The 26,916-nt window shown below is 43.2% G+C and overlaps 3 protein-coding genes across 3 annotated transcripts; all 3 read left to right on the plus strand.

Moving 5' to 3' along the window:
- The first annotated feature begins 2 nt into the window (after window positions 1–2).
- Window positions 3–5,039, plus strand: LOC145958043 (uncharacterized). The gene has a single exon (XM_083074497.1). It carries the CDS (start codon window positions 3–5, stop codon window positions 5,037–5,039), a length of 5,037 nt encoding a protein of 1,678 aa, XP_082930623.1.
- A 15,524-nt stretch (window positions 5,040–20,563) lies between these two features.
- On the plus strand, window positions 20,564–23,905 carry LOC145958044 (uncharacterized). Its single transcript, XM_083074498.1, has 2 exons — window positions 20,564–21,821; window positions 21,933–23,905. The coding sequence occupies exons 1-2, from the start codon at window positions 20,564–20,566 to the stop codon at window positions 23,903–23,905; spliced, it is 3,231 nt and encodes a 1,076-aa protein (XP_082930624.1).
- Window positions 23,906–24,094: 189 nt separating this feature from the next.
- Window positions 24,095–24,865, plus strand: LOC145958045 (uncharacterized). The gene has a single exon (XM_083074499.1). It carries the CDS (start codon window positions 24,095–24,097, stop codon window positions 24,863–24,865), a length of 771 nt encoding a protein of 256 aa, XP_082930625.1.
- The last annotated feature ends 2,051 nt before the right edge of the window (window positions 24,866–26,916 follow it).

A 26,916-nucleotide genomic window follows, 5' to 3' on the forward strand; every position in this document is an offset into this window, starting at 1 on the left:
TGATGCCGAAGACAAGGCGAACCAATACAGAAGACCATCACACTGAAGAGGAGGATCACGTGGAGGTTGTGGATGAAACCGATCTATCTGAAACGGTCCGTTTACTTAAGAAGGAAATGGCCGCCATGAAGCAGCAGCAGGAGAAAGATGCTAGAGAGCTCTCGGCCTTAAGAGCCGAGAATGAGGTGTTGAAAAATCAAGATTCTTCGTGGAAGCCTACTCATCCCACTACTACTCAAACACAAGGATCTTATCAATCTCATGAAGCCCGCACTTCGATTCCACACGGCTCAACCGCGGCACCCGCGAAGTCCCCTTCCACCTTACATACGGATGGTCGACCCACTGGTGTCACCCCCATCGGCTCTCATCGACACCCTTTCACATCTTCCATCATGCAGAGGCCTTTGCTTGATAACTGGAAGTCCCTACCCATTGATAAATATGATGGCACAACTGACCCTGACGAACATATTGATGTTTTTCTTACGCAGGTAACCTTGAGCACAACCGACGACACAGCCTTGTGCCGAATCTTCCCAACGTCTCTCAAGGGTAGGGCCTTAAGTTGGTTCACCCGACTACCTCCCAATTCAATTGATTCGTTCGACACCTTGTCGTCGCAGTTTACCATTCAGTTCGCGACAAGCCGTCCCCATAGCTTGACCTCGCTGTCACTGGTTAGCCTTCGACAAGACAAGAAGGAGACGCTTCGTGCTTTCATGGATCGGTTCAACAAGGCAGCCTTGGAAATCCGAGATCTTAACCCGGCTGTAGCTCTCCATCACTTGACAACAGCTTTAAAGCCAGGGCCATTTGTCAATAGCCTTTGCAAAAAACCTCCTTTGGATATGAGTGACCTACGTAGGAGGGCAGATAAGTATATGCAAATGGAGGAGTTAGCTGAGTTTCGGAATCAAGCCCGAGCCGAAACCATGAATAAAACCGAAAAGCCCGGAGAACCACCATATCGGGGTCGCAACAAAGAAATAACACTTCGGGAGCGACCCGTGCGAGGACCAAAATACTCGCAGTACATGCCCTTGAATGCAAGTCGGGCAGCGATACTTGAACAAGCCCTCGCTTCTGAAGTGTTGGCCGTTCCAAAAAGGGCATCCACCCCTCCACGGGCTGATACCACCAAGTTATGCAGGTATCACCGCAACCGAGGACACTCTACAGAAGAATGCGCAGCTCTGAAGGACAAAATAGAGGACCTGATTAAGCAGGGACAGCTTCGTAATTTTGTAAATCGGCCAGAGTCATCTAGGCCGCACCACTCATTTCAATCCCGACACAGCAATCGGCATAGGCAGGAGCATGCCGAGAGACCCCGACGTGAACGCAGCCGGTCACGAGAAAGAAAAGAAGGCCCTACAGAGTCACATAGGCGAGTCATCAACACAATCGCGGGTGGATTCGCGGGAGGAGGCACGACCTCATCAGCACAAAAGAGACATTTACGCGTCGTTCGGTCGATCAATATGGTTCACAAACGACCAGCTCGGAGGCTACCAGCAATTACATTTACTGACGCCGACTTTCAGGGCATCGATCCTATTCAAGATGACCCAATGGTGATTAGTGTCGAGATCCGTAACTGCATAGTCAAGAAGACATTGGTCGATCAAGGTAGTTCGGCAGACATTCTGTATTGGAACACCTTCAAGCAATTGGGCATTTCAGAGAAGGAACTTGTGCCATATGATGATCCCCTAGTTGGTTTCTCCGGAGAAAGAGTAAGCACTAAGGGATACATTAAGCTCTTTACCCGCTTTTGTTTTGATGAACAGGAATACAGGGACATCCAGGTAAAGTACATAGTAGTGCATGCTAGCACGTCATACAACATTTTGCTCGGTCGGCCATCATTGAACGCGTTGGGAGCTGTCGTCTCGACGCCACACTTAGCAATGAAGTTTCCATCCGCAAAGGGGAATGTTCTGACTATTCATACAGACCAAAAGGCAGCTCGGGAGTGCTACTTTGCCAGTTTGCGGATAATCCCCATGGAAGAGAAACAAATGGAATCCAAAAGGGTTCATGCAATCAACCCTTCGGCTGAAAACCTTGCGGCATCTGATGAAACCCGAACCTGGGATCTGGATCCTAGGATCAATGAAGAGGAGCATGTCGAGCCAATCGAGACCAAGATACCTTTGCAAGTAGGCCCATCACCATCTCAGGTGACTTACATCGGCGCCAGTACTGCCGAAAGGGACCGTCCGGCCCTAGGTGAAGTAATCATTCGGAACCAGGATCTCTTCGCGTGGGTGCCATCAGATATGCCCGGCATTGACCCGCGTTTCATGTGTCACAGGCTCTCCGTTTGTGCTAATGCGCGACCTATAGCTCAACGAAAGCGAAAGATGGGGACCGATAGGAAGGTAGCAGTTGAAACCGAAGTAGCCAAGCTGATTGAAGCCAGATTCATTCGGGAAGTGCATTATACAACATGGCTAGCAAACGTGGTCATGGTAAGAAAGCCAAACGGCAAGTGGAGAATGTGTACCGACTACACTAATCTCAACAAAGCATGCCCAAAAGACACTTATTCATTGCCGAATGTTGACCGATTAGTGGATGGAGCATCAGGGCATAAATTCCTCACCTTTCTGGACGCGTATTCCGGATACAATCAAATACGCATGCACCCAGCCGACGAGGAAAAAACAGCTTTCATCACCGACTCGGCCAATTATTGCTATCGGGTGATGCCTTTCGGGTTGAAGAACGCAGGAGCCACATATCAAAGGCTAATGAACAAGGTGTTTCGGAACCAGATTGGCAAAAATATGGAAGTATATGTGGATGACATGGTCGTCAAATCCGAAGACCTTGATCGGCACCTCCTTGACCTTGCAGAAATATTCCAACAACTTCGGAAACACAATATGCGATTGAACCCAGAAAAGTGTGTATTCGGCGTCTCTGGAGGAAAATTTCTCGGATTCATGTTATCTGCCAGGGGCATAGAAGCCAATCCGGACAAATGCCAAGCAGTTGTCGGCATGAGGAGCCCCCAGAGTTTGAAAGAAGTCCAACGGTTAGCTGGGCGGCTCACGTCCTTATCAAGATTCTTGCCCTGCCTTGCTGAAACGGCAAAGCCTATCATTAGGCTCTTAAAAAAGGTGAAGAAGTTCGAATGGTCACCCGATTGTGAAACGGCGTTTCAAACGTTAAAACAGCGCCTCGGCTCTCCCCCAATCCTCTCAAAGCCCGATCCCCAGGCAAGCTTGGTCGTATATTTGTGCGTATCGGACGAAGCGATCAGCGCCGTTTTAGTACAAGAAAAGGAAGTACAACAGCCTGTGTATTTCATCAGCAGGATGCTCCAAGACTCCAAAACTAGGTATCAACTTCTTGAGAAGGTAGCCCTTGGGTTGGTACACACGGCACGGCGCCTTCGACAGTATTTCCAGAGCCACCGCATCACAGTTCGAACCGATTGCCCCATCGCCAAGGTTTTGCGCAAACCTGAATTAGCAGGGCGAATGATGGCATGGTCCATAGAGCTCTCGGAGTTTGACTTATCATTTGAGCCTCGAGGACCGATAAAGTCGCAAAACCTTGCAGATTTCGTCAATGAGTTGCAGCCACAAGGCCATTTCGTTAATGACTTGTGGACGATACATGTCGATGGCTCGTCAAACAGCCAAGGCAGTGGGGCGGGAATAATCTTGCAAGCACCAACGGGACTAGTGCTTGAGCAGTCCTTACGGTTTGCGTTCAAAGCCTCTAACAATCAGGCCGAGTATGAGGCATTGCTGGCAGGATTAAGGCTTGCACAGGAAATTGGCGCTCGGAGACTATTGTGCTGGACAGATTCGAAGGTGGTATCGGAACAGGTAAATGACAATTTTCAGGTGAAGGACCCAAACCTGCTGAAATATTACCACTTGTTTCGGCAGATACGGGACACCTTAGACGAGGTGCTGGTAAAGCATACGCCAAGGGAGCACAATGAGAGAGCCGATCAGCTAGCTCGGCTGGCCAGCAGCAGCCGAAAAGCTGGGCAGTTGAGAACTACCCTCCACCTCGATCTCGCCACTCCAAGCATAGCACTGGTGGAATGCTTGGCAACCACAGAGCCGACCCGAACTTGGATCACCGAAATAATGGAATACCTAGTACATGGTAGAGAGCCATCTGACCCTTCGACCGCCAAAAAACTTCGAACACAAGCAGCCAGGTATTCGGTCGTAGGAGGACAGTTGTATCGCAGAGGGTTCTCGGTACCCCTTTTGAAATGCTTAGAGTCCGCACAAGCAGACTACGTTATGAGAGAAGTTCACGAGGGCATATGTGGATCTCACTCGGGAGGCAGGACGTTGGCTATGAAGATACTTAGAGCAGGCTTTTACTGGCCAACTCTAAAGAGTGATTGCATGCAATTCGTCAAGCGATGTCTTTCATGCCAAAAACATGGCAATCTTATTCACGCTTCGGCCGAAGAACTGCACACCATCAACTCGCCTTGGCCGTTTGCAATGTGGGGACTGGATATCCTAGGACCATTCCCGCTGGCCAAGGGTCAGTGCAAATTTTTGTTGGTCGCTATTGACTACTTCACGAAATGGGTCGAGGCCGAACCATTGGCCAATATCACAGCAGCCAACGTTCAGAAGTTTCTGTGGAAAAACATTATCACTCGTTTCGGCATCCCTTACGCCCTTATAACCGATAATGGTCTCCAATTCACCGATCAGAAGCTGAACCGATTCATCCAAGACCTCGGCATTAAACACCGCTTCACATCAGTTGAGCACCCACAAGCAAATGGTCAAGCCGAAGCGGCCAATAAGGTGATCCTTACGGAGTTGAAGAAGAGATTGGGGGATGCCAAAGGAGCTTGGGCCGAAGAGTTGGTAGAAGTCCTATGGGCCTATCGGTGCACACCTCAATCAACCACAAAAGAAACTCCTTTTCGGTTAACGTATGGCACCGATGCCATGATTCCCGTTGAAGTCGGGGAGCCATCGTTTCGCCGACAACACTTAATGAACAGACCAATGAGGCATCCCTCCGAGCCGAAATAGACATGGTGGACGAAATTCGAACTCAAGCTCGGATTATGGCCGAGGCGCTCGGATTATGGCCGAGGCGTGCAAGCAGCGAATGGCTAGGAGATTCAACTCAACACTTGTCAAGAGGGAGTTTCGTGAAGGAGACCTCGTGTGGAGAGTACAAGGGCAGGCAAGGCGCAACCCTCGGGAAGGCAAGCTGGCGGCTAATTGGGATGGCCCATTTAGAGTCCGACACAACCTCCAAAACGGAGCATACAAGCTAGAAGAACTCTCAGGCAAGCTTGTTCCTCGCACATGGAACTCGACTCACCTAAAGACATATTTTAGCTAAATATTTTTTTTTTTGGTAAAGGCAATAAGCCATCAATGTATATGCAATAGTGCACTCTTTTCCTTGATCGGTCTTTTCTCCCCTTACAAAAAAGTGAAAAGGGGTTTTGGCCGACAAGGTTTTTAACGAGGCACTCATTAATGAAACACGATTATTATCACTGTATGTCAAATTGGTTGTTTCAAATTAATCACGCAAAAAGGCTTCCCTCCCGAATACCCATTCGGCTAAGGACGTGCCTTCAGAATCACGCAAAAAGGCTTCCCTCCCGAATACCCATTCGGCTAAGGACGTGCCTTCGGAATCACGCAAAAAGGCTTCCCTCCCGAATAACCCATTCGGCTAAGGACGTGCCTTCTGAATCAAGCAAAAAGGCTTCCCTCCCGAATAACCCATTCGGCTAAGGACGTGCCTTCGGAATCACGCAAAAAGGCTTCCCTCCCGAATACCCATTCGGCTAAGGACGTGCCTTCGGAATCACACAAAAAGGCTTCCCTCCCGAATACCCATTCGGCTAAGGACGTGCCTTCGGAATCACGCAAAAAGGCTTCCCTCCCGAATAACCCATTCGGCTAAGGACGTGCCTTCGGGATCACGCAAAAAGGCTTCCCTCCCGAATAACCCATTCGGCTAAGAACGTGCCTTCGAGATCACGCAAAAAGGCTTCCCTCCCGAATAACCCATTCGGCCAAGGACGTGCCTTCGAAATGACAACACAAGCACAGTAATCCGAGTGAACCCACTCGGCATCGCTCAAAAAGCAAAGCAATCCGAGTGAACCCACTCGGCATTGCTCAACAAGCCAAGCACTCCGAGTGAACCCACTCGGTATTGCTCAAAAAGTCAAGTAATCCGAGTGAACCCACTCGGCATTGCTCAAAAAAGGCAAGTAATCCGAGTGAACCCACTCGGCATTGCTCAAGAAGCTAAGCAATCCGAGTGAACCCACTCGGCATTGCTCAAAAAAGGCAAGTAATCCGAGTGAACCCACTCGGCATTTCTCAAAAAGCTAAGCAATCCGAGTGAACCCACTCGGCATTGCTCAACAAGCCAAGCAATCCGAGTGAACCCACTCGGTATTGCTCAAAAAGTCAAGCAATCCGAGTGAACCCACTCGGCATTGCTCAAAAAGCCAAGCAATCCGAGTAAGCCCACTCGGCAAAATATTTCGGTGAATGCACTTGGCATTGCTCATCCTGAAAGCAAATAAAGTCGAAAGCAAGTAAAAGCGAAAGCAAGTAAAGCCGAAATGAAGTTATAAATTCAAAGTGTTTTCATTAATAAGCGTTAAACGCTATTGAACACGGCTACAAACAAAGTAAAAAGTTAAAATTCCAACGACTACTAGGCTCTATCGGCCTTTCATACAAAAAAGGAAGAACAAGTCCCCTACATGACTACTCCTCGGCATTGTTCTCATCATCCACTTGCGCCTCCGGCTCGGCATTCTGCTCCGGTCGCGACTCTTGGTGGATTTCAGTCTCACCATCCGAAGCGTCCTGCGTCTCCTCGGCCTCAGGATCCTCTGTCGGCGCATCACTGTCAGGAACGGCCCCCGGGGGCATGTCTTGAAATGACATGAACGACCCTTGGTAAAAGTCTTTCGACATGTCAAACTCAAAACCCTCCTCGAAACGGCCGAACTGTTGTGCTTGCCGAAGAGCATGGCGAAACCCAGCTTCATGTTGGGCAACAATCCGCTCCTTGGCCTGTTCCTTCACCCTGCTCAGTTCCGCCTCGGCTTCCTCCAGTCGGCGCTTCTCTTCGTTCGCAGCCTTTTGCATATCTAGCCGAAGAGTGTCGTTATTGCGCCGTTGCACATCTAGCTCGGCCGCGAGTTGCCGATTCCTTTGTTGAGCATCCTCGGCGGTCGCCACAGCCTCGGCCATTTCCCTTTCGGCATTCTCTACCCTTCGCCTCAGTTGCACCAACTCACCAATGGGCTCCATCATGAGATGCTGTGCGAGTGCTAACGACCGAGCCTGCACCTCACAAAAGTACTTCCATTTGGCTACGGCATCATATTGGCCTAAGAACTCGCGCCCTTGTTCAGAAACGGCATGTGGCCGAACCAACGATTCAGCAGTCACTTCTTCACTCAGAAAGTTCCTAGACATAATCATGGGGGGCACGCATATAGTCGTCCCACCCGGCGAAGACGAAGCATGTTTAGCCTTCTTTGTTTTTTCAGGCCGCTCCTCATTGTTCTTTCGTTTCGGCCCTTCCTGAACCACCTCTTTCCCCTTCTTGACCTTCTTCCGCTTCCGTTCCGGAGTAGGGGGCACTCGGTTGTCTTGGTTCGGACCTGGTACGTGTGCAACGGCCGAGCTGCCTACGATCCCCGATGCTCGAGCTTGCTGAATCCGACCGGCCAGAAGGTCGCGGATGTTGAACTCATCGGCACCACTCGTCACCATGATTCCTGCACAAACAAACAAGTGAACATCAATATGATTTTACCTAAAGGCCGAAACAGGAAAGTCACGCACCTATCAAGTCATCTCCCCATCGGGAGGATTCGACCACATTTATTAGCGACCTAGTCGGCAATCGCCTAGGGAGTCGAAGCAAAAACTGTAAATTCCGCTGCTCTTCGGCCGTGAGCAGCTCATTCGGCACCACATCATACGGCCGAGGGGCACGCGTCCAGTACAAGGGAAACAGGCTCCTCCCATCAGCCCCGAAGAAGAAACGTCTCCCATTAGGCCGAATGGTCACCCGAAAAAATCCAGCTTTGAAATTCTTGTAAGATGAGGTAAAACTATCCAAAAGCAGCCGATCCGCCACACGGCTAAGGGAAACCCATTTGGCTAAATCTGATGGCCGAGACGAATAAAACGAAAGAAAAACTAGAGGAGAAGGTTTAATCGCCAAGCACATGCACAAGTGTTTGAACCCTTGCAGCTGGGCCCAGCTGTTCGGATGTAGCTATGTTGGAGCCACGTTCAAGACTCTCAAAACCCCCATGGTGAATGTGTCGAACGGCAGTTTCACCTTCAAGTCTCGAAGAAGACAATCGTACACATAGAAAGATGCCATGCTCTCGGCCTCTTTGTTTAAGCACACCATGTCGGGATTCGGAAATACGTCGTTTCGGCACGAACGAATCCCAATCGGATAAGGGTCTTCTTCGGCACTAAATCGAAGGCATTTGGTATAAGATAACAAGTTGGTAATCATGTCTGTGTCTCGGTAGCGTGAATAATACGAAGTAACCTCCCCGTTCACCCATTCGTAATCAAGTACCTCAGACGGCCCATATCTTTGCCGATTCGAGATACGCTTAGTTTTAAAGGGCATCTCTGCACTCCCACTAGTTGAAACCTCTTCGGACGCACCTGTATTTCCATCAGACCTATCCGCGTTCGGCCCCGAATCTTCAGACGACGACCCCTCAGATGATGATGGCCGAGCCACACTAGCCGAAGAGCTTTCGGAGGAAATAGCCATGTGATGAGACTCACCAAAAATCTAAATTCAAGATGGTCACTCGGCGTACGTCGTTTAGCCCGTAAACTTGCTCGGATGACACTGTTCAGCTGCGAGTAGTAAGCGTGAGAGGCCCTACCACACATCACTATATATAGCAAGGGAGAGGGGCGGGAAAATTCAAAATATTTGAAATGGTGTAACCGCCAGATCTTCGCGATCCAACGATGGATATCCATTCGACCCTTCGATTTCCCACATCACCCTTCGAACCCTATTTTTGTACCCTTGCCAAAGGTATACCTTCCGCAAGGCTAGGGGGCAAGTGTACTAGCAAGGCCATTCGGCCACCTGGCTCGGCCAATCGGCTATCTGGTTCGGCCATTCGGCCACGTGGTAACCGAAACCCAATCGGCACCCGAATGTCCGAACCAGGAAGCCGATTGGCGTTCGGCCACCAGATAATCTATAACCCCGGGTTCCCACTAATAAGGAGATAATCAAGGATTAAGAGTTAAGCACACCAGTAAGCCGATTAGAGGCGTATTACCTAATCCGGTAATCACGTCCCAAGGCCCATGGGAATCCGGGCCCATAAATGTCAGTATAAATAGCTCTTGTCACGAGGTAAGGTCACTGTTCATTAATTGCTATCGATATTTGTGCTTTGTCCTGACTTGAGCGTCGGAGTGCCTTTTGCAGGTACCTCCCCCTCGCCGGAATATTCAATCGGAGCGCTCGTTCGGCCCTCAGGATACGAGAAGATTATTAGTGTACCCATCGGACAGGTACAAAACTTATCAAAGGTATGATAAGGATGTCCAATGAAAGAGGTATGGGTCTAGTAGGGATAAAGATAAAGGTGAAAAGTTCACGTCTCTTAAATAAGATTTTAAGTCTTAATTTTAAGGGGTTGTCAATTTTTAAATGATTTTATGCAAAAACTTACACGAGTTGCATTGTGTGTAGTGTATGTATACAAATACAAGATTTGCTCTCAAGTGTGAGCGCCAAGTGAACATGCAAGATGCAACTACTCTAGTAGATTGGACTGCTATGACGGGCCCATGAACTAGACGGGCTTTATGTCTCGAAAATCTTGATCATTTAGGCAGGGACCAAATACATCAATTCAACTAGTTCTTAGTCATTGAAAAATAGGTGAAGTTGTGTTAGATTATTTTCCAAAAATTTCAACTCAACTAAATCCGTAATAGATTGTCGATTGGATAACTTATTAAAAAATTATAAATTATTTTTATTTTAAAATTTTTGCAATTTTCGCAATTTTTTTTATAAAACTCGTAATGATTTAAATGATTTAACCAAACACACTTATAAGTTTATTAACAACATCAAAATAAGTTCATAATTTTACAAATAAGTCAAGTAACTAAGAGAAAAATTAATTCATAATAAAATTATAAATATGTTTATCAACAAAAATAAATAAATTCATAATATAATTACAAATAAATCTAAATAAAGAAATAAACTAAAAATAAAATAGCTTATGTCAATATTCATGACTGAAAATAAATTAAAAAAGTCAATCCAACAAGTTAATTTAACGTCCAACTCAATCCCATTATTTGACTTTAACCAGTAGTAGATGTGCAATAAAAGAAACAAATACTACTAGAAAAATGTCATTTTCTTACGAATTTTCTTGCAAAAAAAATATTTGCAGAAATTTTTTGTGAATTTTCCTAAAAAAAATATTCGTAGAAATTTTTTACAAATTTTCCTGTAAAAAAATATTCGCAGAAATTTTTTACGAATTTATTTGCAAAAAATAATTTACAGATATTTCTTACAAATTTTGTTATAATTTTAATAATCATAGAAATTTTTTTCCATGGTAAAAATTTGCAGAAAATATTGTAAGAATTTTATTTTGTTTCTTGCAAAAATAAATTCCCAAGTAAGTTGCAGGTAACTTTTCCTGCGGGTTTTCCTGCAAATTTTAATCCGCGGGAAAATAAAAAAAATATTTAAATTTATAAGTTTGATATTTTAAAAAAACTTCAAGTCCCACATCGATTGAAAATAAAACAATTAAAAAGTATATAAGTTGGGGCAACACTTACCTTACAAGTTGATTTGTATGGTTGAGTGTTAGACTTATAATCTACAATCTTAGAATTTAAAAGATTATGTATCACATGTTGGAGACATGAAAACAAATGCTTCAAATAAATTCTCATTGTGAGCATTTGAAAGTTAAAGAATTACTGATAGAATTTATAGTAATTTCTTTAATTTTTTTTGTAAAAAACATTCCTGCAGAATTTCTTGCGAAAAAATTCGCAGGAAACTTTCCTGCGATTTTTTTTTCAGGAAACTTTCCTGCAAATTTTTTTTATAGGAAATTTTCTTGCGAATTTTTTTCGCAAGAAATTTCATAGGAAAATTTCCTGCAAATTTTAAAATTCGTAAAAATATATTATCCACGAAGATATTATAAAATTTCGCAGAAAAATTTGTAGAAACAACGTTTCCTGCGAATTTTTATAAAAAAAATCGCAGAAAAAGTCACATGTAATAAGAGAAATTCTAGTAGTGAAACTATCAATTTTATTATTGAATTATCGTCTTATTTTCTAAATAATCCTATTTTCTTACTGAGACCTTACGGTTAATGTATAAGTGCATTCTTTACCAGCACCCAAAACAAACTTCAAATACAAAACATTGCAATTGTCAGCTTTATCCCACTAACTCCTAAAGTAAATGAAAAAATTTGATGAAGAGTACGTAATTGGCTACATTCTATGTTTAAAAAACTGCACATAATCATGAGACCCCAAAAATAATATTTAACTGAAATTTCTTTTTAAGTGAAAAAAAATGCGTGTTAAGGAGAAAGAGGCAATATGTGTTTCTGCATGCGTGTGTCACTTTCCGTTTATAAAGTAATTTGAAGATACATTTATTATCTTACTTTCTTTCCCGCCCATTTGTCAACAAAAATTTTCCTGTTTACCCCACTTTGCGGATGAGGTTTGGATTCTCAATAGAGCTGATGTCAGCTTGTTGAAGTAGTTACTGTGAGTCTGAGGCATGACTACTAATTTCCTAGTGGTGTTGGAGAGTTCAGATTGATCCAATCCAACTGACATACATTGTAATTATAAAACAAACTGCACCTTGAAGGCAGTTGTGAGTGAGGTTAAAAAAGTCCCAGGACCCAATGTTATGGCTAAATTCTTCCAAAGCCATCTATTGCTATTGGTATGTCTTTCTACCATGTTTGTCATTGTTGACGTAATTATGGATTGTGTTTTATGGTGCCTTCTGTTTGAAATAGACCATTAAACTTGTTACTTGTGCATCATAGTGAATTTTTCTCACCTTGCTGTCATTTTCCTCATCTTTCTCCTTGTCTTCTGTATTCCATGGTTACTCTTTTGAATTACAACCTGTCATTTGCTTCCTCTGGGCTATAGACATAGTAGAATATAATGGGGACCAAGGTAATACCTGTATACCTACAGGTTTAATTAAGGACCAAAATGTTTGGGTTGAGTAGGCCATTCTGTTGTTCTTTTCCTTCCGTGTACAATTTTAATTTTGCGTGGACATTTATTATTTTTGTACCATTGAGTCATTCGTTTGATTCTAGAATAAGCGAGGAACAACCCTAAGAGGGGACTTGAGTGCTGTGGGATTAGGTTGCTGGGGGCTAACCATGCTTAGGCAATCTATACTAGAACATTTTTTAAAATGCATTAAGGAGATGTTGATTTGATAATCTCCAGGAAAGAGTATTTACTTGAAATTGGAAGTCTTGAATAACTACATTAATTATTGAGTTGTGTTACTTATACAACTTCTCATACAACAATTTATTCGTTACTTTTCTCTCTCAATCACTTCATTAGTTACATTACATCTCATTCATATCTCTCTCTCTTTCTCCCTCTTCATTCTTCATTGTATAATTTGTTTTACAAATGACATTTCTTAGTTATTTACCGGTGGAACTCCTCATAGCCTCTGGTAAATGATTTGGGAAAAATAACTTAGTATTCCAGCTGGTCCTTCCCATGCCTGATGTTGTAACCCAATGCAAGGGAAGGTAATGTTTATCTTTGATGAGATTAATCTGAAAAAGTCTCCACATACTCCCAAAGACAGAGAAACCTGGCTGGAAAGGAAAATAAAAATATTTTTATGGTGATAAGCGTGGGTATTGACATGGGAAAAGACAACAAAATTTGATATGTTCATATATATATTGACTATTATGTATGTCCGAGTCTGGCGCCCCTTTCATAAAGTCTTCGTCATTCATAGATGGTACTGATTGCATTAAACTGGATGATTTATTTTTCTTGTAACATCTCAAATAAATAGTTAATACCAACACCTGTTAAACTTAGTTCACATGTCAAGTTGTTTGTTTTTCTGTAAATAAGTTCTGAAGTTAAAGTCTTGTACACTGGAAAAATAAAAAGGTACCAAGAGCTTGGTTTACTTGACTTGCGGTATCTTTGGTTTGGAGATGATTATAGGAGAATCGATTCGATTTTCCACTTTAATAAGAAGCAACTCTTTGTAGGTTTAAATTATTCATATTTTTCATGTACATCGTGTGATTTCAACTTTTGCCAAAATCAAACACACGATGGGAGAGATTTAGTAGAGTTCAGGAGATGTTAGCTTCCTCCAGTTCAAGGGGGGATTCAGATCCTGATGTGGAAAATTAGTGGTTGTGTGAGATGGAGAAGATCTTCAGTGTTTTGGGATCTTCTGAGGAAAGGAAGTTGGCCTATACAATATGTATACTGGCGGGCGAGGCTGAGTACTGGTGGAGAGCCACCAAACAGATGTTAGAGAGCAGGGGTGTACTTGTTGATTAGGATTGTTTCAGGGGGGTCTTTTTGGAGAAGTATTTCCCAGATAGCGTTAGATACGCTAAGGAGGTAGAGTTCATGAGACTGCAGCAGGGGAGCATGTCTGTTTTAGATTATGCTATGAGGTTTGAGCAGTTGACTTGTTTCTACTCTCAGGCCATAATTGAGGCTTGGAGATGTAAAAAGTTTGCAAAAGGGGTTGAGGCATGTGCTGAAGGGGGTCATAGTCCTTATGTCCATAGTGGAGTTTCTTGTCTTGGTTGAGAAGGCAAAGACTGTTGAGAGATTGGAGGGTGGTGGTAGCAGCGGTAAAGCTGCTAGAGTTCATGAGGGATCATCCGGATCTAGGAGGGGAGGTTAGCAGAGAGGACCCTATGACAGGCCTGTTTAGTCTCAGAGGGGTGCTGTTAGTAAGGGACCTCGTCTTGCTACTCCTTAGGGTGGAGTACAGTTAGTGCAGTGTTACAAATGTGGAGAAGCCCACATAGTTAGAGATTGTTCCTATTTGGGGAATGTTTTTTTCAGATGTGGCAAGCCAGGCCACATTTCCAGAGATTGTTAGATGCCATCGACTCCATCTGGGAGTGCCTCGAGGCCAGTCAGGCCTACGGTTGCGGGGAGAGTATTTTTTTCTTTATCAGGTGTAGAGGCTTCCACTTCATCAGATTTGGTGAAGAGGAAGGGGAAGGCAGCAGGTGAGGATGTTTTGTTCCTGTTTGATTCTGGTGCCACACATTCATTTTTTTTATATTGATTGTGTGGGGAGATTGGGTTGTCGGTGTCTGCATGGCACGTTGATTTGTATTTATCTACTCCGACTTCAATTTCTGTGGTAACATCTGAGATGTGTGTGAGATGCCCGATAGAGGTGTTTGGTAGGAGGTTCTGAGTGAACCTGATTGTGTTGCCCGTGGTGGATATCGACATAATCTTAGGGATGGATTGGTTATCTGCCCATCACATCCTTATAGATTGTGCCCGAAAAGAGTTGGTATTTCCTCAGTTGGAGGATGAGATGTTGGTATCAGCGGGTCAGGTTGAGCAGTTGATGAGGGATGGAGCTGAGTATTTCATGTTGTTTGCCGCTTTGAGTGTTGAGACAGAGAGGGTCATCATTGGGATTGAGATTGTCAGTGAGTTTCCTAAGGTTTCCCAGATGATGTGCTGGGATTGTCACCTATGTGTGATGTTGAGTTTAGCATTGATCTGGTACCAGGTGCAAGACCAGTATCAGTGGCTCCTTGTAGGATGGCTCCAGCTGAGTTGGTATAACTAAAGAGATAGATTAAGGAATTGTTGGAGAAACAGATGGTGAGGTCCAATGTTTCTCCTTGGGGTGCCCTGGTACTATTAGTGAAAAAGAAGGATGTTGGGGCCCGTTTGTGTGTTGATTATCGGCAACTAAATAAGTTGACGATAAGGAATAAGTATCCACTTTCGAGGATTGATGATTTGATAGATCAGTTGAGGGGAGCTTCAGTGTTTTTGAATATTGATTTGAGATCCGGATACCATCAGATCAGGGTGAAGGAGAGTGACATACCAAAGATTGCTTTTAGGACTAGGTATGGTCACTGTGAGTACGTAGTGATGCATTTCGGTGTCACTAATGCTCCAACAGTGTTCATGGATTACATGAACAGGATTTTCAGGTCATTCTTGGACAGGTTTGTGGTGGTCTTCATTGATGATATATTGGTGTATTCTAGATCTTTGGAGGATCACCGTGAGCATCTGAGGTTGGTTTTAGAGGTGCTGAGGGAGAGGTAGTTGTATGCCAAGCTGTCCAAGCGTGAGTTTTGGTTGTCTAAGGTGAGGTTTTTCGGGCATGTGATATCGGCAGAGGGGATTGCAGTGGATCCAGCCAAGGTGGAGGCTGTGATTCAGTGGGAGCGTTCGAGGACTGTTACGGAGATTAGGAGTTTTGTTGGATTAATGGGTTATTATCAGAGATTCATAGAGGGTTTCTCTGAAAAAGTAATGTCTTTGACTTAACTGACTCGGAAGAATCAGCTTTTTGTTGGGTGGACGCTTGTGAGCAGAGTTTTCAGGAATTGAAGGAGTGATTGACTACTTCTCCAGTTTTTGTGTTACTTGACACTGGTGAGTATTTTGAAGTGTTCTGTGATGCTTCTCACCAGGGGTTGGGCGGTATGTTGATGTAAGGAGGGAGAGTAGTGACATATGTTTCAAGGCAACTTAAGACTCATGAGAGGAATTATCCTACTCATGATTTGGAGCTTGCAGTTGTGGTGTTTGCCTTGAAGTCGTGGAGACACTATCTGTATGGTGCGAGATTCAGTGTATTCAGTGATCACAAGAGTTTAAAGTACCTGTTTGATCAGAAGGAGTTGAATATGAGGCAGAGGAGGTGGATGGAATTCCTAAAGGACTTTGATTTCCAGTTGATGTATCATCTTGGGAAGGCGAGTGTGGTAGCATATGTATTGATTAGGAAATTCATTCATATGTCGGCTATGATGATTAGGGAGTTGGAGCTGTTGAGCAGTTCAGAGATTTGAGACTAGAGGTGGAGGTTGTTCAAGATCACATTAGTTGTGGTATGATCACCATAACTAATGAGTTCTTGAGACAGGTGGGAACTAAGCAATTACAAGATCCACAAATAGATGGTTAGTTGGAGAGGACAATTCAGTCACTAGAGGATCTCCTAAGAGCTTGTGTATTGGATCATCTGGGTAGCTGGGATGTGTTACCATTAGTGGAGTTTACCTACAACAACAATTATCACTCGAGTATTGGCATGGTGCCTTTTGAGGCTTTGTATGGCAGGAGGTGTATGACTCCATTATGTTGGTATCAGGAGGGTGAGTCAGTAGTGGTTGGTCTAGAGTTAGTTCTTTAGACTACTGAGATGGTGAGATAGATTCATTAAAGGTTGAGAGCTACCCAGAGTCGACAAAAGTTCTAGCTGATAGAAGGAGACCTCTAGAGTTTGAAGAGGGAGAGCATGTGTTTCACATTTCACAATTGAGGAAGTACATCAGAGACCCGAGTCAAGTGGTAGAGAGGGATGATGTGCAAGTTAGAGAGAACTTGACCTATGAGAAGTTGGTAGTTGTGGTTGATCACAAGTTGAAGGAGCTTCGTGGCAAATTCATCAGCTTGGTGAAGATTCTTTGGGATCCAGCTACTGGTGGGGCTACCTGGGAGGTGGAGAGTCAGTTCAAGGAACGGTATCCATTTCTCTTTTCAGGTAAGTCTATTTTCGCGGACGAAAATTCTTGTTTGTTGGGGGGTATTGTAACGTAGAAAGTTGTTTTAGAAGGCCCAAAAGCCCAGTATGGGTGATTCAGTAGCCCAGAACAGGCCGTTCCAAACTACTAAATTGACCTATAAATCGTAGTTGAGAACGGGCCGTTCTAGATGGAGTACGGGCCGTTTTGGAGGGAGTACGGGGCATTCTGGTGGGAGAACGGGCCTTTCTGGATGGAGAACGGGCCGTTCTGGATGAGTCCTAGAACGGGTCGTTCTGCATGTGATTTTTGTACGTGATGAAGGGGTGTAGAACAGACCGTTCTGGATTCGGAACAAGCCGTTATGGCCACTTCTGAATTTCTATAAATAGCGGTTGTGTGGTTGAGGAGAAAATAAGATTTTTAGAGGGAAGTTTTAGAGAGAAGGACTCTGGGTCTATGAGCTCCTTTCTCTCCCAAATTTCTCTGTATGATTCCTTTTCTCCTCTAGACCACTAATGTCTTCTGTCTTCTCTTGAATTTCAGACTAGAAAGCTTGTTTTTGGAGGATTGAAGTTCAAGAGTCAAGCTTGGAGGATATTTCTTCTTCTTTTTCTTTTTCTCAGATTCTTGACTTTTTAAAGCCAATCTTCAGGTAAGGGAAGCTAGATTGTATGTTATTTGGTTGTATGTGAGTTTAGGAACTCATATGGAGTTGTATAATTATTGAGATGTATGATGAATAGAAAGTGAAATGAAGAGATGGAAGTTGAGTATAGTGAAGTTGTTTACAAGTTGTGTGTTGATATATGATATTGTTGAAGCATGTTGAAATTAAGTTGATAAAGTTGCTATATGTTATGTGTGTACATGTTTATGTTGTGAAACATGATGAGATGATATAAATGAAAGTTGTGAAGTGCATGATGATAATATTGTGAGTTGTGAGAAGCATGATGTGAAGTGTGTAGATGTGTGTGATTTATATAGATGTTATTAGTAGACTATGTTGTTAAGTTGTTAGAGAAAAGTTGTATGTTGTTTAAGTTGTTAAGATTAAACTGTGATGATGAGTTGTTGATCACTAGGACTATGGGAGATGTTTTTGAAGTTACTCATCCCATTGTGTGGAATGAGATAGTTGTGGTGCTCTAAGAGCCCAATTTTTTGAAAAACCCTCCTTGGGAAGTTGTCCCTTGGAGTGGACGTTGTGTTGTTCTCCTCTAAGACTTAGTTGATCCCGTGTGTGGGCAAGGTCGAGGCACATGTGTACAAAGCGACCACGGTATAAGGGCCAGGCCGAGCTATACCGATTACAAGCGACCAGATGTTTATTGTTGTAAAGTTGTTATGGTGTCTATTGTTGTAAAGTTGAAAAGTTGGGGACATATGGTGAAGATATATGTCCTATGTTGAGATACATAGTACTAAGGTGATAAGTTGAAAGTTGTTTTAAAGTTGAATCCCTTAGTACTGTGTGGGCGACATGGAAATAGTCGATCCATGTCATGGTTGAATGACCAATTTGAGTAAGGTATCTAGTTAGAGATGTAGTCTTTGACTAGCTACTGGAGGGTGCGTGGTACTTGGAGGATAGTGGGTGGGCTAACTCCATATGTGGATTGGTGATGCTAGCCAAGGCCGTGGTAGGCTCATGCCCAAACCCTTCTATCCTAACAGTAGTACTGGACCTCCGAGTCTAAGTGGAACACTTGAGAAATCGCCTATTATTGTCTATACCTGGTTCTCTTCAGAGTTCCTAACGTTGTTCTATACCTGATCTGGTTGAGATAGGTCAAACGTTGGATTCGGTAGGATTTATGCCACCTAGACTGCTCAACCTCAGTTGTTGGAGATCTCCCAATTGTATATGCGTGACGACGCATTAAATATTAAGTTGTATATTGTTGTTGCTGTTGTACTAAAGTTGCTTCTAAGTTGTATGAATGGTTTGTGTTTTTATATTGAACTATATGGTCGTTTGTGTTGATGATTGAATGAATGAGTGGTATAGTATTTTATGCATGAGTAGTATTGGATAGAGTGTATGTTGTGACTCTATGAATATGATTGATAGTTGGATGATTGTGTAGTATAGATTATTGTTCTATACTTGTATGATTGGTTTTGAACTCTAGCTTACCCTTCTGTTTTCCTGTGGATGGACTGCGATGATCATACCTTGTATGGGAGCAGGTCAGGGCTAGCTTGGAGTTGAGGTGACCGCTGCGAGACGGGGAGTTTGATTCTCGTGTAGAGTTATCATTTTGGGTAACGGTTATGTCTGTGTTTGACCGGCACTAGGGAATATTGTTTTTGGGGTGACTGTACATATATGGTGTTCTATTTTGTATTTAAGAAACTTAGTTATTTTAGTCTTATCTATACCTGTCTGTATGAGTTATCCAGCTTAATATTCTTCTTAGTTCACTAGTAGTAGTGCGATTCCACTAAGTATAGAGACCATAGCGAGTCGTTACAAAAACCACTAAACGCATGGAGACTGAGGCCAAGGCTGAAATGAGGGCTAAGAAACAGAAACATTTGACCCCTTCCTTTATTGGTCCATGCACCTTGACACCTCCTTTGGCTTTGAGCAATTTTTTGAAGCTGACGATCAATACTCGTAAAGTCTTCGGCCAAGGGTTCATTTCCCCGGAAGGGTCGTAACTTTTTGTCTCAAGAGAACTCGTTGACAAAGTGGTCTCTCTTGTGTGAGTTGATGGGTCGTTCCATGGCAATAGCTCAAACCCTCTTCATGGAACTGATCACTGAGACAAACAAGTTTTGCACCAGCTTGAAGAATTTGCAAGTTGCCCTTATCTTGGCTCTCAACAAAAATGAAGAGTTTTCTGCCGAACTTGACAAGCTTAAGGCCAAGCGCGTGGAACTGCATGACTTAGTAAGCAATTTTCAAGAGAAGTTAGGTGAGGTCGAGGCATGAAAGGCCAAAGTGACTAAGTATGCTTTCAAGTGGAGCTTAATTTATTATTGAATAAATAAATGAGAATAAAAATTGATTAATAAGCTTTTTGGCCGAAGACTCATGATTATCACAAGGGAACTTGGTAAGTTTTTAACCGAGAGGGGTTATAAGCTTTTGGCCTTGACAATTTTTTGGCCGCCAACTATTTAATATATAAAACTTTGTAATCAAGTTTTTTGGCCGAGGACTATTAATATATAAATTTTCGTGATCATTGTTTTTAACAGTTTTTACGCAATGGACTTTAAAAGTTTCTTGGCCGAAGGGTCTTTAACATATTCAAAAGTGTACCAACCTGACTTAAGGCCGATCTCAGCCGAGTTCATTAGATGATTTGACCGAAGTCAAACTAAAGTAAATACACGAGATGCTGAGGTGTAATATCGGAATATCGGACAAGGGAGGTCGGGCGAACACTTCAGCATATCAATGACATCAGACAAGACTCAACCGTAAATAACCTTCGGAAGATAACTACACGACCGTTACACGGTTACTCGGAAAACCACCACAAGTAATAATATAAACGATACATGAGATTTTGGACATGCAACTAACTTGATCGTCGGAGTCCTTTTTGCAGGTACATCTGAGGAACTCAAGAAGAAGTTCGGATATCGTGAAGAAGATCGAATATCGGAAGGAGACATCTTAAAACAGGAGACGAGTTGATATCGATAAGAACATTTGGCGCTAGAAGGAGGGCCTGGTAAAATTCCTCCTCCTACTACCTTATGGTTTCAACTCGGAGCCAAACCAACAACATGGAAGAAAACGCCACCTTGAGGCAATTACTTGAGCAAATCGAGTTGATGCAACAGCAACCTGCAGTAGCGATGGAAACCATGCGCAAACAACATGAAGATGTTTTGCAACAATTACGTGCAGAAAATGCCGCCTTTCGTGCCCATGGGCAACATCATCATTCCCCATCGCCTCCACCTCGGTCTAGCCACGTTCCAACGGCAACCGAAGAGCATCATTCTACTTCAGATCCCACCTTCGTTTCAGAATCTTTTCGAACTCACCGCTCTACGCATACTCATGCTAGCCGTGCAACATATGATCATCATTCTCCTCGGCGCCACCCCTTCGTGGATGGTATCATGGAAGTTCCCCTACCACCAGCATGGAAGTCGTTGAACATCGAACGCTATGATGGGACAACTGATCCTGACGAGCATATTGATGCATACGTCACTCAAGTCAATCTCTACACAAATGAGGACGCCATCATGTGTCGTGTCTTCCTAACCTCACTTAAAGGAGCAGCACTTAGTTGGTATACCCAACTTCCACCCCGTTCTGTAAACAACTTTGACACTCTGGTACAACTTTTTTCAGCACAATATGCTACAAGTCGGCCTCATCATATAACATCGGTGGCACTTTCCAACCTGAGGCAACGAGATGACGAATCCTTACGGTGTTTTATGGAACGTTTTGCCAATGTCTCCATCAAGATCCGTCATCTTAACCCTGAAGTCGCCCTCCATTCAATACTGATGGCACTAAAACCTGGACCTTTCGTGGATAGTCTTTGCCGACATCAGCCAGCAAATATGGACGAGCTTAGAGCTCGTGCAGCAGGGTATATTCAAATGGAAGAACATGCCGAATTCCGCAATACCATCCGCGAAAGTCTTTCCAGCAAAGGTGAATCTAGTGGTAATGGTAAAGAAAAATCCAAGGCCTATCTTACTGATCAAAAATCTAAAAAACCACGTCACATGCGTGGTCCCAGGTATGACTTTTATACACCTCTTAATGCCCCTCGTGTTAATATCTTGGAAGAGGCTAACCATGCAGATTTGATATCTCTACCTCCCCCGGCACACAATCCGCCCAACGCCGATAAAAGCAAACATTGTCGTTTTCACCGGAATCACGGGCACACCATGGAGGAATGTTGGACTCTTAAAGACCGTATTGAAGAGCTTATTCAAGCGGGACAACTCGGACAATATGTTCAGCATGGTCAAACTTCCCGAGGCAACTTTTGAGGTCGGGGACGAGGTCGTGGATGATATCAAGGAGGACGATACCAGGGTTACCAAGGTCGGTTTGAGAACCATCATTACAATCATCTAAATCAACGTGAAGAGGGTAAATCGACTTCCAATAGTACTGATCAACAGCATACCGAAAAACCCCCTGAAGAACACACTATACGTGGTGTGATCAACACCATAGCTGGAGGTTTTGCTGGAGGTGGGAGTTCCAATTCAGCTCGAAAACGCCATCTTCGTACCTTCCACAACATCAATAGTTGTGACAACACCGAGTCGAAACTGGCAACCCCAACTCTTCCTATTACTTTCACTGATGAAGATTATGAAGGTGTAAGCTTAAACCAAGATGACCCCATGGTCATCTCGGTCGAAGTTGCAAATTGGGAAGTTCATAAAACCTTGATTGATCAGGGGAGTTCTGTCGATGTATTGTACTGGCCAACCTTTCTGAAACTTGATCTCCCACATAATTTAATCCAACCATACTGGGAACCCCTTGTTGGTTTTGCATGTGAGCGAGTTCATACTTGTGGTTTTATTGAACTGCTAACTTCTTTTGGTACAGCAACAAATTCCAGACGTGTCTTAGTCAAGTACCTATTAGTGGATGCTATTACTTCATACAATATACTCATTGGGAGACCCACATTAAATCAACTTGGAGCAGTTGTGTCTACCCCTCATCTATCCATGAAGTTTCCGGGGATGAATGGGCACATAGTGACTGTTAAAGCCAACCAACAAATGGCACGAAGGTGTTATGCTGAAAGTTTGAAGATCCACCCTGCCACAACCACACCCAAAGTATCCAACTCCACCATGGTAGCTCATGTTAACTTGGCGGCAACTACCGAGTTAGACCCCCGAGTTGACATGCATGATCATCGCCCAAGTCCTACTGACGAGTTGATCAAGTTTCAAATCGGCAGTACAGCAACCCAGTGCACTCGAATTGGCCAATGCATGGATCCAAACATTCAAGATAAAATCATGGCAATTCTCACTGACAATGCTGACCTTTTTACTTGGACTAGTGCAGATATGCCTGGGATTGATCCCAACTTTATTTGTCATAAGTTGGCGATTTACAAGGAAGCGAAACCTATATCACAAAAGCAAAGGAAACTCGGTGGTGAAAGGCGTGAAGCAGTGAAAGTTGAAACTCAAAAGCTTTTGGACGCAAGATTCATCAGGGAGATTAAATACACTACTTGGTTAGCCAATGTAGTTATGGTCAAGAAATCCAATGGCAACTCGCGTATGTGTGTTGACTACACAGATTTGAATAAGGCTTGCCCCAAAGATTCATACCCACTCCCCAGCATTGATAGGTTGGTTGATGGAGCTTCAGGTTACGGTATGCTCAGTTTTCTTGATGCATATTCAAGTTACAATCAAATCTTAATGTATCCTCCAGATGAGGACCATACTGCCTTTATTACTGAGCGTGCCAATTACTGTTATCGTGTTATGCCTTTTGGACTCAAAAATGCAGGAGCAACTTACCAACGCTTAATGGACAAGGTGTTTGCTAAGCAAATTGGACGCAACCTTGAAGTCTACGTTGATGATATGGTAATCAAGACCAAATCACCTGCTGAGCATGTTCAAGACATAGCTGAGATTTTCCAACAAGTCCGACAACATAACATGAGGTTAAACCCCGAGAAATGTGTTTTCGGGGTCCAAGGTGGGAAGTTCTTGGGATTTATGATAACATGCAGGGGAATTGAGGCGAATCCCGACAAATGCCACACTTTGATTAATATGCGTAGTCCACAAAATCATAAGGAGGTGCAGAGGTTGGCAGGTCGACTTGCTTCATTATCACGGTTCATTCCCAAGATGGCAGAGAAAGCCAAACCTATTTTCTCTCTACTCAAAAAGCCAAAGGATTTTCAGTGGGATGACCGATGTGAACGAGCTTTTGCCGATTTCAAGGAGTTCTTATCTGCTCCTCCTATCTTGTCCAAGCCACGCAACCAAGCTCAACTTTTATTATACCTTGTTGTAGCTGATAATGCTCTTAGCGCAGCTCTTGTACAAGAGGATGGTAAAAAATAGATTCCCATTTATTTCATCAGTCGTGTTTTGCAGGATACCGAGAAAAGATATCAAACAATTGAGAAGCTTGCGTTGACGTTGGTGACCTCGACTCGCCGACTTCGTCCTTACTTCCAAAGTCACCAAATTGTGGCCAAAACCGACTATCCCATCAAACAAATACTCAGAAAGCTTGATCTAGCAGGTCGAATGACAGCTTGGTCAATTGAATTATCCGAGTATGATATCAGATATGAAAGCAGAGGACCCCTCAAGGCCCAATGTCTTGCCGACTTCATAGCCGAGCTCACACCCGCCGTCCAAATGGAAAATCCAACCTGGATTTTGCATGTAGATGGATCGTCCAATGTTAAAGGAAGTGGTGCAGGCATAATTCTTGAAGGACCCAACAATATGATGTTGGAATTAGCCATCAAATTTGATTTTCAAGCCACCAGTAACCAAGCTGAATACGAAGCAATTCTAGCGGGTTTGAGGTTGGCCAAAGATGTCGGCGTTAAAAGGTTGATGTGCTGTAGTGATTCAAAACTGATCACGGAGCAAGTGGGAGGAAGTTACCAAACAAGGGAACCACAACTTCAGAGGTACAGTTTAATGGTATCCCATTTAACTTCTTCCTTTGATGATTTTCAGATCAAACATATTCCTAGGGAGCAAAATGTCCGAGCTGATTTGTTATCCAAACTTGCGTCCACCAAACGCCTTGGGCAACACAAAACAATCATACAAGAAACAATTGGTGCCCCGAGTCAAGATTTTATGGCAATATCCACTGACAACCAAGGACAATCAACTTGGATGTCGGATATCTGGAAATATCTCACAGATGGAACTTTACCAGACAACAAAGCTAAAGCATCCAAGATCAAAATTAAGTCTGCTCATTTCACAATTGAGGCTGGTGGTTTGTTCAAAAAGGGTTTCTCAACTCCCCTTCTCAAATGCCTAGATCCAGACTAAGCTCAGTACGTAATGGACGAGATACATCGTGGTATTTGCGGAATGCATTCTAGAGCTCGGTCCATGGAAACTCGTGTTGTCTGAGCTGGCTTTTATTGGCCCACGATGAGATCGGATTGTAAAATATATGTGCAGAAATGCAGAGCTTGCCAAGAATTTGGTAACTTATACCAATTACCCGCAACAGCATTGCATTCCATGCAATCAGCCTGGCCATTCGCATGGTGGGGAATGAACATACTCGGTCCTTTCCCAATTGCCAAGAATCAATTGAAATTTCTACTTGTAGGAATTGATTACTTTACAAAGTGGATTGAAGCAGAACCTCTTGCAAAAATCACAGCCGCCAATGTCCAGAAGTTTACATGGAAGAAAATCATCTGTAGATACGGTCTACCCCAAGCAATTACCACCGACAATGGCAAGCAGTTTGTAGACAAAAACTTTGAACATTTCTTGAAACAACTGGGAATTAACCACAAAGTAAGCTCAGTTGAGCACCCACAAACAAATGGACAAGCTGAAGCAGCTAATAAAGTTATTCTCAGGGAGCTTCAGAAAAGGTTGGGCACAGCAAAAGGAGAATGGGTGGAGGAATTAACCAGCATCTTATGGGCATATCACTACACTCCACAAACCACCACTCAGGAGACCCCATACAAATTAACTTATGGATCTGATGCTATGATCCCAGTTGAAGTTGGTGAACCAAGCCACAGGCGATTAACTTTTGATGAAACTCAGAATGTGGAACAGCTCAGATTAGATCTGAATTTGCTTGATGAAACTCGAGAACGTGCCAAGATACAGGAAGAGGCTTGTAAGCTCCGCGCTGCAAGAAGATATAACTCAAAATTGAACCCGAGATCATTCCGTGAAGGTGACCTCGTATGGCGAGCCACAAGAGATGCCCGAAAAGATACATCGGCAGGAAAATTTGCAGCGAATTGGGAAGGCCCTTTTCGAATTTCAGAATGTTTACAAAATGGGGCATATCGATTAGTTGAGTTGAGTGGTAAAGTTCTTCCTAGAACTTGGAATGCCACTCACTTGAAATTTTATTACAGCTGAAGTGTGTAAATCCAGGCATTGTACTACTCTGGTCTTTTTTCCCTATTTAAAAACATATAAGGGTTTTGGCCAGAGAGGTTTTAACGAGGCATGCCTGTTGTACCTTAAGGGATGTAATTGAATGATAAATATATCAAAGTTCCCTTTTCTTAATATGACTCTTATGTGTATCTATTACTTTTTATTTGATAATATACTTTCAAGTTGGCCAAGTTTGAGTCAAGCTATGAAAGTCATTTACATTGGCCGAATTCGAAGCCAATAGCCAATCTTATGAAATTCTATTAAGTTGGCCGAGTTCGAAGCCAACCTTATGAAAATCTATTAAGTTGGCCGAGTTCGAAGCCAACCTTATGAAATCCTATTAAGTTGGCCAACTTTGAAGCCAAACTATGAAAGTCGCTCAGATTGGCTAAATTTAGATTAAACCATGAGATTCATGGCCGAATCCGAGCCAACTTTATCCTTTATTATTCAAGTTGGCCGAGTTCGAGCCTAAAAATTAGTAAACTTGAGGCCGAGTTCGAGTCTAAAAATTAGTAAACTTGATCAAATTTGAAATCAAGACCAAGACCTTAATATTTATAACTTGCAAAAATATTATATATTCGAAGAAAATTCAAACACAAGTCACAACTACATTAAACTTAACAGTAGTCAAACCCAAATATAAATGCATCCTATTAAAAAAAAAAAAAAAGAGCAACAACACACAACCTATTTAATATGCTATTACAATTCCTGAGTCATTTATCATATCAATCTTCACTGCTGATGTCGTTAGGTAAATCATCTTCATTGATCAATTTCCCATCCCAAACATCCTTGTTGACGTGCAGCTCATGAAGATCAATTCCTGGAGATACTATCTTGATTTGACGAAGAGCTTTGGCGAATCCTTTCCTATGCTCTGCCATCACATGCAACTCGAGGTTCTCCAATTCTTTACTCAATTTACTATCTTTCTTTTCTAATTCCGC

The sequence above is a fragment of the Cajanus cajan genome, chromosome 5, assembly GCF_000230855.2.
Source record: "Cajanus cajan strain Asha chromosome 5, NIPB_CcT2T_4, whole genome shotgun sequence".
NCBI classification, from domain to species: domain Eukaryota; kingdom Viridiplantae; phylum Streptophyta; class Magnoliopsida; order Fabales; family Fabaceae; genus Cajanus; species Cajanus cajan.

Bases quoted from the DNA above. Each gene is read 5' to 3' on its own strand.
- LOC145958045 (XM_083074499.1), top strand. From the start codon at position 24,095: ATGACAGCTTGGTCAATTGAATTATCCGAGTATGATATCAGATATGAA.
- LOC145958043 (XM_083074497.1), top strand. From the start codon at position 3: ATGCCGAAGACAAGGCGAACCAATACAGAAGACCATCACACTGAAGAG.
- LOC145958044 (XM_083074498.1), top strand. From the start codon at position 20,564: ATGGTTTCAACTCGGAGCCAAACCAACAACATGGAAGAAAACGCCACC. The intron at 21,822-21,932 runs GCAACTTTTGAG...ATCAACGTGAAG, and splicing joins GCATGGTCAAACTTCCCGAG to AGGGTAAATCGACTTCCAAT.